We start from the raw sequence: 20,196 nt of genomic DNA on the forward strand, positions 1-20,196 counted from the left end.
TCAATGTCTTTATTTTTATTCCTTTTAGTTTTGACTGTGCATTTAGCTCTTTAATATAATTTTGGATATGTCCACTAGATTTTGTGTACTTCTTTCAATTTTAATAGCATTTAAAATTAGTCTTAGTATGGAAGTATAGACAAGTATAGAAAAGTATGAGAAGCTTGAAGAAAAATTTTAAAATTACCTGTAATCCACCTCCTAAATGTAAATGTTTCTTTGTTTTTGGGTTTATGTTCTTCTTATCACCTTTTTTTCTTTACAGATGTAAAATTCATACCCACAAATGAATATTTCACCAGATTGGATCATTTTATATTCAATTATATATACTCTTTTTTTTTTACTTATAATTATGTTGTGAATATTTTCCATGTCTTCAGAAGTAACTTGTTGAAATGACAACTTAGCATTATATCACATGAATATATTATTTTTTTATTTTTATTTTTAAAATTTATTTATTTTTTATATTTATTTTTTAGTTTTCGGCAGACATAACATCTTTCTTTGTATGTGGTGCTGAGGCTCGAACCTGGGCCGCACGCATGCCAGGCGAGCGCGCTACTGCTTGAGCCACATCCCCAGCCCAAATATATTATTATTATTTTTTTTTTAAAGAGAGAGAGAGAGAGAGAGAGAATTTTTTAATATTTATTTTTCAGTTCTTGGCAGACACAACATCTTTGTTTGTAAGTGGTGCTGAGGATTGAACCCGGGCCTCACGCATGCCAGGCGAGCGCGCTACCGCTTGAGCCACATCCCCAGCCCAAATATATTATTTTTTAATATTTTTTTTTTTTAGTTATATAGGTGGATGCAATATCTTTATTTTTTATTTTTATGTGGTGCTGAGGATCGAACCCAGTGCCTCACTCATGTGAGGCAAGCACTATCTCTCTGAGCCACAACCCCAGCCCTGAATATATTATTTTAGTGGTTTGTAATTGTTTCATTTTATAAATGTTACCACATAAATTTTTGTTCTTAAGTCACAAAAAGTGGGTAATTAGGCAAAAGGAAAGACATTTTAAGGCTTCTGATACATTTTACCAAATATTCTTCTAGAGTCATACATCTAATGTCAATGTATACTTATCTGTGTCAGTGCACTATTGATATTGGAATATAACGCTTAGGATATAGCTTGCCTACCATGTGCAAAAGCCTTGGGCTCCATCCCCAATACCACAGTCAATCAATCAATCAATAAATAAACAAATAAATAAATATTGGAATACATGCCTCAATTTTTAACCTGGTTTCTAAATAATAGTACCTTATAGCAGTATACCTCATCCACTTACACTAAAGTATATTTAAAAAGTAATTTATTTTCAAGGATATACTGGGAAAAGACATTGTACATAGTACACATTATGAAGGTTGTAAAGTATTAAGTAAATCATTGGGCTGAAGGTTACTTTTCAAATGTACTGTGAACTATTGACAAGATGTTGTGTTTCAAATTGTAGGGTAAGCATGTGTGTATTCATATATTCAACCTTTTGTAATTTAATTCAATTCAGACTGGCCGCCACCTTGTCTAAAATAATCTATCCTATCCCAGTTCTTGCTTTTTAAAATAATAATACCTGTCCCTTCTTGACCTAATTTCATCTAAGTGTACATGTGTTACCTGTTTGTGTAATGTCTGTCTTCAGTAGACAGTTTTCCTGTTTTGGTTTGGCCTCATGATAACAATGGCCTCAACAAAACGAATTAGGAAGTATTCCCTTCTCTTTATTTTTGGAAGGGTTTGAAAGGATTGACCGACATAAAAGAATAGAAACTATGTGATTGTTTCCATTTTTTGGAAGGTAAAAATAAGGCAAACTGAATGGTATCAACCATTCAGAGGAGAGGGCATGGATTGGGCTTTTGGGTACCTTTAATATCCTGCTTCTTGACCTAGATGGTGACGACTAAGGGCTTTTGCCATCTGATAAGTTATTAGCTGTATACTTACAATCTCTCTCTTTATATCTATGTTGTATGTTAGTAAAAAGCAGTGCCATGCCATAAGAAGCACTAGAAGTTATTTGACCTGGAAGCAGGCAATGAAAGAGTACATTGTAGTGAATTTAAAAACAATTATAAAACTGACTAAAAGAAAAAAGAGTAGTCTATCTCATTTGCTTAATTGAATCTTAAGGATTTTATCTTTAATTTTTGCTTGGACTTGAACTTTAAAGAGAAGAAGAATTTTATATTTGTCTTTGAAAGCATTATAATGGAAGGTAACTTACATTTGGTATACTTATGCAGTATCTTTATGCTGTCAGTTAGACATCATTTCATAACTTTGGTGAGTTGTCCTGGATAAGATGGCAGGGTATAATTTATGAAGAAATAGATGGGGAATTTTATTTTTAGCCTAGAGGTCAGTTTTCCCTTGGAGTTAATTAATGAAATGTTCTTACCTGTATCTGAGGGCAACTACTAAATTTCCTCTAAGTGATTCCAGGAGGGGAAAAAAAAAGGAACTCATTGGGGGACAGCACCATGATGTGGGAGCAGAACAGTCCTATGAACTGTGCCTTCCCCCCCGGCTAATCATATGCCGAGTTGTTTTAAGCAGTTGGTTAAGTGATGCAAGTCTTATAGGTGAGTCTCTATTCCTCCAGCCTCGTGTTTGCAGGCAGGGGAGCCATCACCAGATTGACAGTTTGACCTCCCTTTTTGTCTAGTGGGAGGCACTAGCCTCAGCCAGTGAGATGGGGAGAAGAAAGTGACCTTGCCTTGTTCTGACCCTTCTGAGCAGGCTGTCTTTGGTGTTCACATAAGCTCTGCCCACAACATTTTTTTTTTTTTTTAAAGAGAGAGAGAGAGAAAATTTTTTTATATTTATTTTTTAGTTTTCCGCGGACACAACATCTTTATTTGTATGTGGTGCTGAGGATCGAACCTGGGCCGCACGCATGCCAGGCGAGCGCGCTACCGCTTGAGCCACATCCCCAGCCCTGCCCACAACATTTCTAACCCCTAATGGGAGGATGCAGCAAGTTCAATCCATGGATAAAGGGATGGGGTGAATAAATTTAATGTAGAGGGAAAGTGATTACAAAGTTCACTTGGCTGATGATTAAAGCTACAATCTCTACTTTAACTCCAATAATTCCATAGTTGGTATTTTGATCTTCATTTTTCTGACTTCAAGGTCTTTTTTTCTCATTTGGTTTTAATATTCAAATAGGGCTGGGGTTGTGGCCCAGTGGTAGAGGGGTTGATCCTCAGCACTGCAAATAAATAAATAAATAAAATGAAGATCCATGGACAACTAGAAATATTTTTTAAAAACTCAAAGAGAATATTAAAAAGTGATTAATTATGACTCCTAAAACTCCAGTAGTTTTGTTTAGGTCTGTTTATTATAAACATTGTATTGTTTAGTAGTAGGTTTTTTTGTTTTGTTAATTTTTTTTTAGTTGGACACAATGCCTTTATTTATTTATTTATTTTTGTGGTGCTGAGAATCGAACCCATCGCCTTGCATGTGGTAGGAGAGTGCTCTACCGCTGAGCCACAACCCCAGGCCACTTTGTTTTGTTTTTTATAACCTGTTCTGAAAGTCAGCCCTTTCCTTAGAGAGTATAAGCTACTACATTCATAGTTATAACTCATATGTTTGGCTTCTATTCTATCACTTTGATTTATACTTTTATATGCTACTTAACGTGTTTAAAGTTATTTGGTCAAACAGGTCTATTTGGTAGCATGTCTCTCTTGCTTACTAATTAATCTTGTGTGTGGCTTTAAGGCCATTTACATGAATAATATTCTGCAGGTGCTGTTCCTGAAGCCAAAGAAGAGAAGCCACAGCCACAGTCAAAAGCACATTTTGGAGCTGTGGAAGAAACATTTAGAATTGTTAAGGACTCTCTCAGTGATGATGTGGTTAAAGCCACACAAGCAATCTATCAGTTTGAACTCTCAGGTAAGGACTGTGTTGGATAATCTGAGTTTATTATGAAACAAGGTGGAATGTTTCTTTTGGAAGAAAATCAGTCTACAATAGTGATAACCTGAATACTTGACTGTATTTAAGATGCTTGAATGTAGACATTCAAGAATACTGTTGATTTCTAAGCTAAGATCAATGAATATGGATGCATGCAAAATAGTTTTATTACATATACTTCCAGTGTTAAATAACATCTTGATAATGGAGAAGAAATTCTATGCTGAGAGGCCTATGCATCATGACAGGGAGTGCAGTGCAATAATTTATCAATCGTGGGCAATTTAGTATTTTTATCTTTGATATTACTCAGATCAGTCTGAGTATAGTCAGCTTTTTAAAACCTCTTAATGTTTTTCTTTTCCACATAGTAAAATTAACACAGGTTAATGGTAGTCTTAAGAAGTAACTACCACAGTTCCATACAGAAACTTTTGCATTCCGTGTCTCCTGGGTTATTTAACATATTCTTTTTTTTTTAAAGAGAGAGAGAGAATTTTTTTTTAATATTTATTTTTCAGTTTTTGGCAGACACAACATCTTTGTTTGTATGTGGTGCTGAGGATCGAACCCAGGCCGCATGCATGCCAGGCGAGCGTGCTACCGCTTGAGCTACATCCCTAGCCCTATTTAACATATTCTTGCCTTTGTGTTTTCACTTCCTTTTTGTCCTTGGAATCCATGGTTCATTGCTTCAGTCACTCTCTAGCCTGTGTCCTAAACTTGTCCCAGACCCTTTGTCTTCATGTTGTTATCTGTCAAAGGCCCTGTAGTCTCAGTTGAATCATCAAACTATTTGAGGGCTTCATAGTTGCATCAAGGCTGCTAAGCCCTGTTGAAGAAAAGGGAAAAAAAAAAATCAGATCTGCACCAGTAGAAGTTCATCAGTGTCCCTCTTCAAATGGTACCTCAAGTAATACTTCTTCAAGTAGCACCTCAGAATTCTGTTTTCAGCCACTGCCTTATTTTCCACAGCAACTATTTTAAACCCTTTCAGAAAGCTACAGACAGAAATTGCTCCACTTCCTACCATCAGATATAAATTAACCATTATAGGTTCCTCCTTCCCTCCTGTATAATGGAGCACATCCCTCCATCTTTAATGTCTGTACTATCCTGAGTGCCTAGAGTCTTACTCAAATGCAGAATCTAATCCAGTTGGTCTGGGGTAGAGTCTAAGATTGTGATTTCTGACAGGTGGTGACAGTATTACACCTCATGAATGTCACTTTCAGTAGCAAAATTCTAGGTCTTGTTTTCTCTGTCCATCTCAGGAATTATGTTGTTCATCATGCCTTCTTCAACCTGCTCATCCTGCAGCCTCCTTCCCAGTGATATTTGAATGTTTCCAAGCCTATTCTGTCTTTAAAACAGAGCATAGCAGCAGTAACAAACCACACACCCTTTCTCTCCCTTTCAGAGCCAAACTTACTTTCATCTGCAACTCACATTCTGGACACTGCTCTCATATCATTTATCCCTCCCTATTCCATAGACTTGACTTTCACCAGGGACCTGGATGGACATTCATGCCACCAGTGGGCATTTGTCAATCCTACCTGTGACCACACTGCAGCTTCCGAGGCTGTTGGCTATTCCTTCCTTCTGGAAATGCCCCCTTTCCTTGGTTTTATTCCCCATCTCCTTTGCTAGATGCTTCTCCTCTATCCTTCCCTTAACACTGCCTTTAGGTCGCTATCTTAGCACTCCTTATACTCTATACAGATTTGTTTGAGGAAACTCCAATCATCCCCTGGTTTCAATGACCATATGAACTGATTAGTCATATATTTACATTTCTAGCTTAGTCGGATTTCATTTGACTTTTTTTTTAATGTTGTAGTTGGACACAATACCTTTATTTTATTTATTATTTATTTTTATGTGGTGCTGAGGATCAAACCCAGGGCCTCGCACATGCTGAGCGAGCCCACTATCGCTGAGCCACAATCCCAGTCCTTCATTTGACATTTTTATTTGGCTGTCCCAAATATACCTCTATCTGAAAATGTTCAAAACAACACAATATTTCCAATACCTGCATTTGCTGTTCTTCTAATTAGTCCTTTCTCAGTAAACCCAACACCCATTTTTGCCCAAGTTCCGAAGCCAGAAAACTAGCAGATCAATCCTGTGCACACAGCCCACCTTTTCTTCTGCATACTTGGTCCGTTTTCTGGCTTTGAGGTTCTGCTTTGAAAATTTCTCTCAAATATGCCCATTTGTCCTCATCTCCATGGCCACGATCCTGATCCAGGGATCACCTTCAAGCTCACAAATGATCCCACCAATGTCCTTACTAGTCTTCTCCATCTTCTTCATCCCTTTCTAATGTATCACCTGCACTGAAGGTAGGGTGAGCTATTTAAGATGCAAACCTTATTGTGTCATTTTCCTTCCATGGTGACAAAGGATGAGGGATGAAGTTACTAAATCCTTTACGTGGCTCACTGTGTCCCCCACCGAGAGTGCCTTATGAGTGAGTCTGATGCCACTGTCCTCCAGTCCTACTGTACTGTTTTCAGGTCTAGTTCCTCACACATGCTTCATGCCCTCCTTTTTTTTGTATTGAGGATTGAACTCAGGGGCACTGGCACTTAACCACTGAGCCACATCCCCAGTCCTTTTTTATATTTTATTTAGAGACAGGGTCTGTCTGAGTTTCTTAGAGACTCCACTAAGTTACTGAGGCTGGCTTTGAAAGTGTGACCCTCCTGCCTCAGCCTCCTGAGCCTCTGGGATCCTGCCCACTTAATTCTGTTGATGGTTTTGTTTTTGTTTTACATATCCTGTTTTCATTGCCTGAGGTATTTTCCCCCTTCCCTGTCCAACTAACTAATTCTTACTTAACATTCAAAGTTCAGCTTCAACTGGGCTTTCCTGGCCCTAGTGCTTTTTTTTCCCCCTAGGTGTGTTGGGTGTCGGGGATTGAACCATGGTCTTGAGCATGCTAGGTGAGCCCTTCTACCACTGAGCTATATACTCAGCTAAATCAATTTTTTGTTATTATGGTAAAATACAAATAAAAGTTGCTAATTCCTTTCAAGAGTACAGTTACATTCACATTGTTTTACAACCATCTCCAAAACTTTTTCATCATCCCAAACTGAAGTTCTATACTCTTGAAATAATAACTTCCCATTCTCTCCTGTTACTGGTACTTAGTAATCCCGGTTCTTTTTTTATTAGTATGTTCATACATCACCTTCCATTTCCTCTCTTATTGTGAGAACAGTGGTTTTTTTTTTTTTTTTAACATTTTACTAGTTGTTGATAGACCTTTATTTATTTATATGTGGTGCTGAGGATCGAACCTAGTGCCTCACACATGCTAGGCAAGCGCTCTACCACTGAGCCCTTGCCCCACACCAGAGAACAGTGTTTCTCTTATCTTATTGAAGGTTCTTTTGAACCTAGCACCTTGAAACAAAATAAGTGCTCAATAAATATTTGCTGTTTGATTATTAGAGGCCAGAGAATTTTAATCCAGGAAATAGCATTTTGGAAGATTATTCTAATCATAATAATTGTTTATTTTTATATATTAATCTCTATATAGGTGAAGATGGTGGCACATGGTTTCTGGATTTGAAAAACAGGGGTGGGAATGTTGGACATGGAGAGCCCTCTGATAAGGCGGATGTGGTGATGAGTATGTCCACTGATGATTTTGTCAAAATGTTTTCAGGTAAGTTTTCAATTTTGTTAGTTTGCTTGTTGTTCATGGAGAATTTAGTTCTATTATTTTACGTTATTCTTTTCCAAAGAATCAAGACTCATTAATGTTTGTTTTGGAATCTCAGCCACGATTTATGTTGAAGAGCATAGTTTGGGGAAGGCTATTCTTACTGTTGCCCCTATGGTCACTTCTGTCTTACTCAACAAATGGAAAATGGCAGAATTTTTTTTTTTTTTTTGACTGAGAAGCTAATATAAGATATAATGTTAGAAACAGGGAGAGTTCAGACAGACTCCTAGGTGTGCTTCATTCTGATAGCTGGATTAAGATATTTCCAATAATGCCATGGTTACTGGAGATGTCATATTCAGTAGCAGTTCATTTATTGAGAGTGGGTCATGCTTTTAGTCTTGCCAGCTGTTGCAATAAGAAAATGCCAGCCCTCTGCCATGGCCCAGCGGCACTGCTTTCTGTGGAACCCCCAACTCAAGAACCTTTTGCATGATTTTCTGTCTGTCCTTTTACTTCTAACAATGTCAGAAAAAAATAAAGGATAATTTGTTCTGTTTTCTATTCTTAGAACTCTATTCCAATTGGTACGTTCATTAACAAATTCTAAAGTGTTAGCAGCACTTTAAACTAAGGTATTATAATATTCCAAAGTCTTTCATATAATGAATTATAAATGTTATGCATATTTTGTTCTGTTTTAATCTTGACAAGTAGGATCACAGTGTATCCTGAACCCTGTAAGTCTTGCTTTCCAATTCTAATCAAGGATGCCAGTGGCCTGCATTCAGTTTGAGCCAATCTGATGTCTTTATGATCAAGATTTATTTAACTTTCCCCATTCCTTGTAGTAGGGTTAAACATACAAAAATAAGAAAATATGCTTAAGAAAAAAGAAAACAATTATTTTTTATTACACCACTGAAAAATGACCATCAATTAATTTAGTGTAGCATCATACATATATATATTTGTGTGTGTGCATGTGAATGTATATAATATAATGTATGCTTATAAAAACAAGATGATACTACTGAAAAATAAGATTGTACTACTGTTTGGTAATCTTCACATTGTGCATTATAGAGCATCTTTCAGTATTAATGGTTATCTCTTTATTCATTTTAAATAGTTTAGTGTGTGTTTAGGGTTTTAAATACTTTCTTCATAGAGCTTAAACATGTTTTGGACACAAAAGTATTTGATAAATTTTTAGTGAATATGGATCTTACGAATATTTTTTAAACTTAAAGATCATTTAAAAATTTATTGTCAACTTGTAAACTGAAATGACAGTAATTATATCCAATAATTACTGTCCTTTGAGATAAAATATATTCTTCATTTTATGAAGATAGAGACTGAGACTTTGATGAATTAAATAACAAGCCCAAGATAGGGAGTGATAAATGTTGGACACAGGATTTGAATCCAAGCTAACTCCCCAAAACTCATTCTTTTAATTATTGTGCTCTGATGATCATCAAAGGTGAATCAATGACTTCTTTAATTTACCTGTCCTTACATAGCATAAACTAGAAATAATGGGCTTTTCGCTTATGTATTTCTGTGAATATGCTCTTGCATTGACTAGGAGAGGTAGGCCAGCCTTTGAATATTTTTCAAAAGATGTAAGTTATTATGAGATGTATTTTGTAGCAATGGTTTCAACTGGGAGCAAGTGAGTTTGCTCTTTCATTCTTATCTATTGATCTCATCTGCTTTTCTTTAAATGGGTACAATTTAGACCTTACAGCCTATGAATTCTACTTTTAGAAACCATAGACATTTCTATGCCTTTTTGTATAGTAGATACATTATGAATATAAAAACTTAAAGCAGCTAGTAAACAAATTATCACAATCTCTTCTTTTGGCCAGCAGAGGCCACTGTGTGGTAAATCAATAAGATAGAAATAAATTTTAGCAAGGCATAGTGGTATGTGCCTGTAGTTCCAGCTACTAGGGAGGCTGAGCCAGGAGAATCATTTAAGCCCAGGAGTTTGAGATTAGCTTGGGCAACAGAGAGAGAGACTGTCTCTTAAAGGAAGGAAGGAGGGAGGAAGGAAGGAAGGAAATGTGTTTGTGCCAGGTGAGGTGGTGCACACCTATAATTCCAGAGGCTTGGGAGGCTGAGATAGGAGGATTTCGAGTTCAAAGCTAGCCTCAGAAACTTAGTGAGGCTGTAAATAACTTAGTGAGATCCTGTCTCAAAAGAAAATATAAAAAAAGGCTGGGGATGTGGCTCAGTTGTTGAGTGGCCTTGGGTTCAGTCTCTGGGAAGGAAGGAAGGAAGGGAGGGAGGGAAGGGAAGGAAGAAAGGAGGGAGGGAGGGAGTTAGGGAGGAAGGGAGTGTATTGTACTTAATAGCTATTTTTCAAAGTTTTAAAAAATAGTATTGTTGAAGTATAAAATTACATACTATAAAATTCATCATTATCAGTTATATGTACATACTATAAAATCCATCATTTTACGTTACATGTACATGATTTTTAGTAAATTTCTAGAGTTGGTCAAACATTACCACAACATAATTTAACAGTATTTTCCTTATACCAAAAAAAATCATCTTTGAAGTTGTCACCTATTTCCACTGTACTCCACCCCGCCCTCAGCCAGCCAAACATTATTGTTCTCTGTCTCTACAGATATTTTGTATAAATGGAATCAGAAAATTTGAAGTCTTTTGCACCTGGCTTCTTTCACTTAGCATAAGGCTTTTGAGAGTCAGCCATCTGTGTTGTAGCATGTCTCAGCAGTTCACTTCCTTCTTATGGGTGCAAAGCATTCTGTTGTAGAGCTCTATCTCTATCCTCACACTGTTACCCTTAACCAGCTGATGGATATTTGAATTGTTTCAAGTTTTTGGTTGTTATGAATATTGCTACTCTGAATATCATCATACATGTATTTGTATGGATGTATATTTTCATTCCTCTTTGGTGAATTTCATTGGGTAATATGGTAAGTTGATTTAACTTTTTAAGAAACAACCAAGGGCTGGGGTTGTAGCTCAGTAGTAGAGCGCCTGCCAGCCTATGTGAGGCACTAGGTTCAATCCTCAGCACCACCTGAAAAATAAACAAAGTTATTAAAAAAAATAATAAAGAAAAAAAAACAACCAAACTGGTAAAGTGGCTGCACCATTGTTACATTTCTAACAACAGTGTATGAAGGTTCCAATTTCTCCACATTCTCACCAACACTTTTTTTTTCTCTAATATTTATTTTTTAGTTGTAGTTGGACACAATACCTTTATTTTATTTGTTTATTTTTATGTGGTGCTGCGGATGGAACCCAGGGTCTTATATGTGCTAGGCAGGTGCTCTACCACTGAGTCACATGACCCCAGCCCCCCTCTCACCAACACTTATGATTATCTTTTTTATTATAGGCATTTCAGTAGGTATGTAGTAGTATGTCATATGGGTTTTTTATTTTTATTTGTTAAATATGGAACACTTCACAAATTTGCATGTCATCCTAGTGCAGGAGCCATGCTAATCTTCTCTGTATCATTCCAATTTTATATATGTGCTGCCGAAGGGAGCATTAACTTACATTTAACTTGGATAACCTTAATAATTATGTTGAACATCCTTTCCTATGTTTTATAGTATATTTGGTGAACTATCCTTACAGTTTGCTCCTTTCTAAATTGAGTTCTTTTTATTATTGAATTAGAAGAAATCAAGATTGTCTTTTTATTTTCAGTGGTAGGAGTATTTATAAATTCTGGATATATGTTCCTTATCAAATACTCTTTCCCAGTCTGTGGTTTGTCTTTTCATTTTCATAGTAGTATATTTTATATTACAAAAGTGTTTTGATTTGATAAAGTCTTTAATATGATTTTTTCCAGTATGGTTGTTGTTTCCCCTAAGCATTTTATTCTTTTTTATGTTATTGTGTATGGAATTGTTTTGTTAATTTTATTTTTGAATTACCTGTTCCTGATGCACATAAATATAATTAATTTTTGTGTATTGATTTAGTATCCTGTAAATTAATTTGTGAAGCCATTTGGAGCTCAGATTTTGTGGGAAGATTTTTAATTACTAATTCAGTATCTTGTTATATGTCAATAGCTTTGATTTTAATGTCTTCATCAAGGTGTAATTCATATACTCACACATTTCACCCATTTAAAGATTTATAATTCAGTGGTTTGTCACAGTTGCTTTTTGAACACTTTCATCACCAAAAAAAAAACAAAACAAAAAAACCAAAAAACACCTCATACCCTATCTCTCTATTCCCACCTCTAGCTCTAAACAACCACTAATCAACTTTCTTTCCCTAGATATGAATAGGATTACTTAATATGGGATCTTTTGTGACTGATCTCTTTCACTTAGTTTTACAATGTTTTCAGGTTTCATCCTTGAGGTAGCATATTTTAGTACTTCAATCTCTCTCTCTCTCTCTCTCTCTCTCTCTCTCTTTAAAGGAAGTGAAATTCAAATGTGCAAACAACCATTTTGAAATGATCCATGACATTTAAAGCATTAACAATGCTACCACCACTTCTGTAGTTTCAGGACTTCTTCACCACCCCAGAAGACACCTTGAACCATTAAGTAATCACTACCCCTTCCTGCCTCCTCCTGGCAACCACTAATCTGCTTTCTTTCTCTACTGATTTACATTTTGTGGCTATTTCATATAAATAGAATCATATAATATGTGATCTTTTGCATCTGGCTTCTCTCACCTAGCATAATGTTTTTGAGGTTCATCCAAGCTGTAGCATGCATCAGCACTTCATTTCTTTTTATGGCTGAGTAAAATTCCATTGTTTATCCATTCATCTGCAGACAGACAATTAGTTTGTTTCTACTGTTTGTTAGGAATAATGCTCCTACAAACATTCATAGGCAAGTTTCTGTGTGGACATTTGTGATAGGTCTCTTCCCCAAAGTGGAATTGCTGGGTCATATAGTAATTCTACATTTAAGTTTTCAAAGAATTGCCAAACTGTTTTTCAAAGGGGCTGCATTATTTACATTTCCATTAGCAATGCATAAGGGTTTCTGTTTCTTCATACCCTTGCCCTCATCAGCACCTATTATTTTTTAATTTTATAGGGTTTTTGTTTATTTATTTATTTTTTTTGTTATTGCCATCCTAATGGATATGAAGTTGCATCTGGTAGTTTTGATTTGCATTTACATAGTAGCTAATAATACCTAACGTTTTCCATTTTTTCATGTGTTTATTGGTCATATGTATAACTTTCTTCTTCTCTGATCTTCATCTTTAAATTGGGTTGTCATCTTGTTTCTTTTCTTTTTATGGTGCTGGGTATTGAACCTAAGGTCTTGCACATGCTAGGCAAGCACTTTACTACCAAGCTACATCCCAGCCCAGGTTATTTATCTTTTTGTTATTGAGTTTTAAGAATTCTTTGTATATTTACAAAAGTGTGATTTGCAAATACTTTCTCCCATTTTTTGTAGTTTTTTTTCACTTTCTTTTTTTTTCTTTTTAAATGTGAGCAAGAGCCTTTATTGTGCTTTTGCAGAAAGGCAGGGTAGGCAGGCTTAGGATTGGAAATGTAGCCCTTTATTTGTGTATTTGTTTCTGCCTCCCAGGTTGGGGGCGGGTGCTTGAACCCAGGGCCTCACATATACTAGGCAAGCTCTCTACCACTAAGCTACAACCCTAGCCCATCTTTTCACTTTTTGATGAATATTTTGAAGCAAATATTTTTAAATTTTTATTTATTTATTAGCAGTGCTGGGGATTGAACCTAGGGCTTTCTACATGAGTTGAGTGGCTAGTGCTGTGCCACTCAACTGTATCCTAGCCCTTTTATTTTATTTTTTGAGATAGGATCTTGCTAACTTCCCAGGATGATTTTGAATTTGTGATCCGTCTGCCTCAGTCTTCTGAGTAGTTGGAATTAATAGGCATGTACAACCAACCACACCTAGCTAAAGTTTTTATTTTGATAGATACCAGTTTATATATTTTTTCTTTTGTTGCTTATGCTTTTTGTGTCATATTTAAGAATCTTTGCCAAACTCAAGGTTAAATATTTACCACTAAATTTTCTTCTAAGAATTTTTAGTTTTAACTCTGACTTAAGTCTACAATCCATTTTGAATTAAATTTGTATATGGTTTGATACACATTTTCCAGTAGCTTCCAGTGGTTTCATTCTTTTGATATCATATCCACTTATCCCAAAACCATTGAATAGGCAGTTCTTTCCCTCATTGAATGGTCTTGGCACTCTTGTTGAAGATCAATTGACCTTAAGATATATGGGTTTAGTTAAACCTGTAAATGTATAGGTAAAGCTAAATATATAATCAACATGTGGCTCAGTATTTCTACTCTTAAAAAGATTTGAAAATAGACACTCGATAAATAAATAAATAAAGGCACATGTGTTGCTCACAAAGGTTCCATTCACAGTAACCAAAAGGTGGAACAACCCGAATGTCCATCAACAGATGAATGAACAACTTGTGCTATGTATACACTATATACAATGGAATAACCTTCAACCATAAAAAGGAAGTTCATCCAACATGGATGAACCTTGAAAACATTACACTAAGTGAAAGAAGTGAAACACTAAAGATCTCATGTTGTGTGAATCCTTTGCATAAAATATCTAGAGTAGGTAAGTCTCTGGAAATAGTTAATTGGTATTTGTCAGGGTCTGGAGAGAGAAGGAATTACTGATGTGAAATCCATATAGGGTTTCCTTTTGGGATAAAGAAGATGTTTTGGAACTAGGAAGATACAGTGGTTGTGTACAATGTTGTGACTATTTAAATGCTACTGAATTGTTGCCCCTTTATAAAGGGCACTAATTCTCTCATGGAATTTCTACCCTCAAATGTTCATCTAAACCTAATTAACTCCCACAGACCCCACCTCCTGACACTTCAGGATACGGAATTTGGAGGGACACATACCTACTTAGCAAAACCTTCCTATGATCTTCCCAGGGCTTTCCCCCTCACAACTACTTGATGCAGTTGCTCTGTTGTCAGATGTGTCAGACTGTCCTTCAGGCTACTTTTTCCTGGAGCCCTTTGTCTTCATGTTCCAGTCTGAACTGTAGATCTACAAGCTGCTCCACAGCTGTTGTCTTAGAAGTTCAGTTAACTCCTCAACATTGAATTTATTTCCAGGATTTCGTGTCTTCTTTCTTAGGTTTACATTTTTTTATTATGGCGACACATGTTCTCCTCTAGCTATGTGAGAGGATATGTTTGAGGTACTTTTTATATGTCTCTGAAGCTATTTTTATTCTACTAACAATCTTTTGATTGATTGGCCGGGTAGAGACATCTGAGTTGAAATTCACTTTCTCTTAGAATTTTGAAGCTTTGACTCCCATCTTCTAAGATTACAGTTGAGAATTTGATCCTATTCTTGTTCTTAATCTTGCCCTTTCTGAAAGTGAATCAGATTCATCTTTGTGGTGTTCCAAAATTTCACAGTGATTCAAGGTGGCCCGGTCTTTTTTTCTGTGATTCTCCTGGGTGCTTGGGTCCTTGAAATGTTCTTATAGTATTTCTTTGATATTTCTGAAGAAAAGGTTAGATGTGATTTCATCATCATTTTCTTCTATTGTATAACTTATTTTACTTTCCAGGAGATCAACTTACTTTCTATTGCATTTTAATACTAAGAATCAAAACTTTAATTTTCAAGACCTCACTTTTGTTTTCCAATGGTTTTCTTTTTTGGCTGCCTCCTTTCTCTTCCTCACTCTGCTCCACTCACCTCTTCCCATCTCTTACTATCTTTGGTTTTCTCTTTGCCCTCCCTCTTTCCCCTTCCTTTGTTCATCCCCGCCTCTTTTTTTTTTCCATCTTTCCTGTGCTTCTGGTCTCCTTTGCTTGTTTTAGTTTTCTTTCTTCTGCACATGCATCCTTCCTCTTTAAGTTCCCTTTATCCATGTTTTTGCTTTTTTTTTCTTTTGTCTCATGATATCCATTCATCTATGGACAAAGCTTTATAAAGCTGATTGGAAGCTGTGTTATATACTGATAGATTTCACTATATTATAGAGTGGCAGAGCAGTGAGCACAGTTGCCCAGATGGTAGAGTTTGTAAGTTTTTGGAGGGGCTGTTCTTGTTTCTTCAAAGAATAAAGACCCTCCAGTATCTTCCATGTAAGTCATGTTATTCTTTCTATTATTTATAAGTTTAGATGTTTTAACATTTTCTTTTAGAGAGGCACAGCTCAAAAAAGAAGGGGACTTGATTCTTTCCATCTGTAACCAATTTATGAGGGTTTGTAACCCTTATTTAGAATAATTTAAAGGCGTCTACTAATTGATGTACAAAATACATTAACCTGTACACTGTATGTGGTACCTGGGTGGAGGGTGGGGTGAACAACTAATGCATGGACATGTAGCGTGCCTTCTAGGACATAAGAGCAACATATAAACTGGCATACAATAAGGCAGCAAATCATAAATGAGTTCTACATACACAATATGTGACCTTGGGCAAGTCAAAATCCTCTCCTGAGCCTCAGTTCTTTTCATGAATTCCACTGTATGCCAGACTGTGAGTGACACTGGAATAAAATAGCAGATAAAAAACAAAGCTCCTAGCCGGGTGCAGTGGTGCACACTTGTAATCCCAGTGGCTCCAGAGACTGAGGCAGGAGGATTGCGTGTTCAAAGCCAGCCTCAGCAAAGGCGAGGCCCTAAGCAATTCAGTGAGACCCTGTCTTTAAATAAAATACAAAATAGGGCTGGGGATCTGGCTTAGTGGTTGAGTGCTCCTGAGTTCAATCCCCAGTATCCCGTCCCCATCCCCCACAAAAAAAGATAGCTCCTTTTCTCCACAGAGCTAATATTTGTTATCTTCTTTATTAGCTACGGTTCATCCCTTTGTTCATGTGTTTTAACACTCACATTTTTTTAATACTGTGGCATTTCTATTTCTAGTATTGAAATAATATTAGCACATACTTCTGTGTCCATACATTATATTTAATGGTCACTTAAAATATTTTATGCATTTACACTATTTAATTACCCGAATTTAAACGTTGAAAAGGCTAAAAGTGTAATAAACTATAATAGATTGGAAAATTAAACAATGATAGTATTTGTTTACCAGAATTTACTTGGACTCTGTTTCTTTTACTTCTTTTTTGTTGGTGTTGTTGATGGACTTTATTATTTATTTATTTATATGTGGTGCTGAGGATTGAACCCAGAGCATCATGCATGCCAGGCGAGCCCTCTATCACTGAGCTACAATCCCAGCCCCACCATGTTTCTTTTAGTGTAGAACTACTAGAGGATGTTTAAATATTCCATCTTCAGCTTTTTGCCATAATCTTTGCCGATTGTTGATATTTTTTACATTACCTCTTGTGTTATAGGATTTTGTTAACATATAAATCTAGGAATTGAAATTCCCTAGATACTGATATAAAAGGCTGTAATAGAAATTTCTATGCTTCTGAGAGTTTTAGAACTCAAAGAGAGTCTTTTTATGATTCATATTCTTGAAGTGATACATCCCTAAGGGCACTAAATAGTTGCTTACCTCTCTTATTTTCTCATTTTAGGAAAACTAAAACCAACAGTGGCATTCATGTCAGGAAAATTGAAGATTAAAGGAAACATGGCCCTAGCAATCAAATTGGAGAAACTAATGAATCAGATGAATTCCAGACTGTGATGGCAAAGAACAAAAATGTTGACTGCTATGCTTAAAAAGTAAAAAAAAAAAAAAGAACCAAAAAAAAAAAAAAAAAAAAAAACCTCAACAATTAAAAATCTAATGTTGTTGTCTTCCCTATTGTATGTTAAAAATGTGCATGTCTATTCTGGAAAAAAATAGATTCTATAAGACTCAAAATCGAATTGAAAGCGCCAGCCTAATGGTGCAATGGCTCATGCCTATAATCCCAGTGACTTGGGAGGCTGAAGCAGGAGGACCATAAGTTTGAGGCTAGCCTGGGCAATTTAGCAAGAGGCTGTCCCAAAATAAAAAAGGGTTGCAGATATATCTCAGTGGTAGAACATTACCTGGGTGCAATTGCCAGTGCTGAAAAAAAAAAACAAAAAGTACGAAAATGGTATAGCTACTTAAAAATCAAAACAAAACAAAACCAGGTAGCCAATCAAATATAGACTTCACTAAGTAGATTTCTAAGACATTCTGTTTTCTATATTTTGAGGGGTTTTCCTCTGAGCCTTATATCTCTTTCATTGTCTTCTAGTAAGAAAAAAAAAGTACATATTATGAACAACCAATCAGGATAAAGCAGTAAAATTGACCATTTTAATGATCAATTTTCTTCTGATATAAATTGAAGCTAATTTGTGTTAAAATTTTAAATTTTGGATTGTATACTAATGTAAATCTTAATGTTTTGGATTTTTATAAGCTTATTTTATAGAAAATATCTGCTCTTCACACAAGTAAACTGCTTAATAAATACTGCTTGTAAAAACTAATGGAATAAAGTTTTTCATTTTGTTAACTAGCTTTTCAGATATAGTAATCTTCAGGAAAATATTAATGTAATTCAACTAATTGCAGTATGTATTCTATTTAAGATATGTTAAAAAAAAAAAAAAACAAAAACCTACTTTCTTTTGCTATTGATTTGCCTAATCTGGATATTTCATATAAATGGAATCATGTAGGACCTTTTGAGACTAATTTTTCCTTAGTATGTTTTTAAGGTTCATCCATGTTTCTTATGGTTTGGATCTTTAAAGTCCCTAGAAAAGCTCAGGTGTTAGGCAATTCAGGAATGTTCAGAGGTGAAATGATTGTAGATTATGAGAGCTATAACCTCACCAGTGGATCAGTCCATTTGATGGATTGATAATTTGGTTGGGCTATGTGATGGTAACTGTGGGCAGGTGGGGTGTGGTTGTGGTTGGAGGAAGTAGGTCACCGGGGTGTGCCTTTGAGGGTTACATTTTGTCCCTGGCTCCTTGCTCTTCCTGTTTCTCAGCTGCCATGGGCTGAGCAGTTTTCTTCTGCCATACCTTTCTGCTATGACGTTCTACCTCACCTCAGGCTCACAGCAATGGAGTTGACCAACCATGAATTGAATCTCTGAAACCATAAGCCATAATAAACTTTTCCTTCTCTAACTTGTTCTTGTCAGGCATTTTGGTCACAGTGATGAAAAGCTGACAAACAGTGTCATAGCATTGGGGCAGTGTCATTAATTTAATACAGTTGCTGCTTAGATACCCATTTTTAGGCCTGATATAAGTTATCTGGAACCCAGTTGTACCCTGTCATCTTTGACCTAGTTAAAACTTCCTCTCCCTGTGTGGTAGTTTGTGATATAACCAACTTTTCCCTCATCCCAGTGACCCAAAACCCAACATATCCCACAGCTGCTGGCCACGATAAAACTTAATAGGCAATACCAGAGTTCTGTAAATAAATTCTCCCCTTTTGCAATTATTGTCTTTAAACCAGCCAATTCATAACTCCCTCAGAAAGTCTAGGACATAATGCCCGTAGTCCTTAATAAATGCATAGTCCTATAATTTCACTTCTCTCAATCTCTTGTCTTTTTCTTCTTTACCTGCTTCAACAAGCTGCTTCCTGCCCCCAGACTTCATGTCAATCTGTCAGCACTTCTGACTTTCCTAGGATCTGGGAGTAATAAATTTGTGTTTCATCCATTTTGTTTTCACCTCATTATGTCTTATCTAACACACTTGAAACTAAATTTCCCCTGGTCAGGACTCTCCTAAAATAGGTGGCCATTTCAGCTATGATCACTCTATAGAGAGACTTTAAGACCAAATTAGAAGCCACGGGACTGGGGATGTGGCTCAGTGGTAGAGTGCTTGCTCAAGGCCCTCAGTTCTATACCTAGCACACGGGGGAAAAATTAAAGAAAAAACGAAATTAAAACAAAAGTTGGGCAAGTGGCGTGTGTGTGGTCTCAGCTGCATATATATAATGACTTATTTCACTCAGAATGTCTTCCAAGTTCTCCATATTATAGCATGTGACAGATTTCCTATTTTTAGCACTGAATAATATTTTATTGTAAATATATATCACATTTTCTTTATCCATTCCACGCATCCGGCAGGGTTGCTTCTACCTCTTGGGTATTGTATATAATGCTGCAGTGAACATAGGGTGCTGACAACTCTTAAGACCTTGCCCTTGGGACACGAAAATGTGTATATAAATAAAAATATAGTGAACCATTAAAAAAAAAAAAAAGACCTTGCCTTCAGTTCTTTTTCTTTTTTTGTTTAATATTTACTTTTATTTTTTAGGTTTAGATGGACACAACACAATGCCTTTATTTTTATGTGGTGCTGAGGATTGAACCTGGGTCTCGCGCTACCCCTGAGCCACAATCCCAGCCCCGCCTTCAGTTCTTTTGGATATATTCAGAAGTGAGATTCACTGGATCATACAGTAATTCTATTTATAATTTTTTGAGGCCCCTCCATACTGTTTTGCCTAGTGGTTGTACCTTCTCACATTTTCATCAGTAGTACACAAGGGTTCCAATTTCTCCACAGGATCACATCTTTGGAATTAACTATGA

The 20,196-nt window shown here is 36.1% G+C and overlaps 1 protein-coding gene and 1 non-coding gene across 4 annotated transcripts in view; one reads left to right on the forward strand and one right to left on the reverse strand.

The window, feature by feature from the left end:
- Positions 1-19,934, forward strand: part of Hsdl2 (hydroxysteroid dehydrogenase like 2) — a 67,325-nt gene extending 47,391 nt beyond the window's left edge. For 2 of the 3 annotated variants that reach the window (XM_027943039.3, XM_071600842.1), the window contains 3 exons: positions 3,788-3,937; positions 7,521-7,649; positions 17,215-18,109. In XM_027943039.3, the coding sequence (XP_027798840.1) occupies positions 3,788-3,937; positions 7,521-7,649; positions 17,215-17,327 (392 nt within the window). In that variant the 3' untranslated portion in view covers positions 17,328-18,109. Of the gene's footprint in view, positions 1-3,787; positions 3,938-7,520; positions 7,650-17,214; positions 18,110-19,918 lie in introns of those variants that run through there. The other variant, XM_071600841.1, reaches the window with a different exon arrangement.
- LOC114098829 (U6 spliceosomal RNA) lies at positions 11,100-11,204 on the reverse strand. The gene has a single exon (XR_003583798.1). It is a non-coding gene; the product is annotated as a U6 spliceosomal RNA (small nuclear RNA).
- Positions 19,935-20,196: the final 262 nt, after the last annotated feature.

Source organism: Marmota flaviventris, chromosome 13, assembly GCF_047511675.1.
Source record: "Marmota flaviventris isolate mMarFla1 chromosome 13, mMarFla1.hap1, whole genome shotgun sequence".
Classification (NCBI taxonomy): Eukaryota; Metazoa; Chordata; class Mammalia; order Rodentia; family Sciuridae; genus Marmota; species Marmota flaviventris.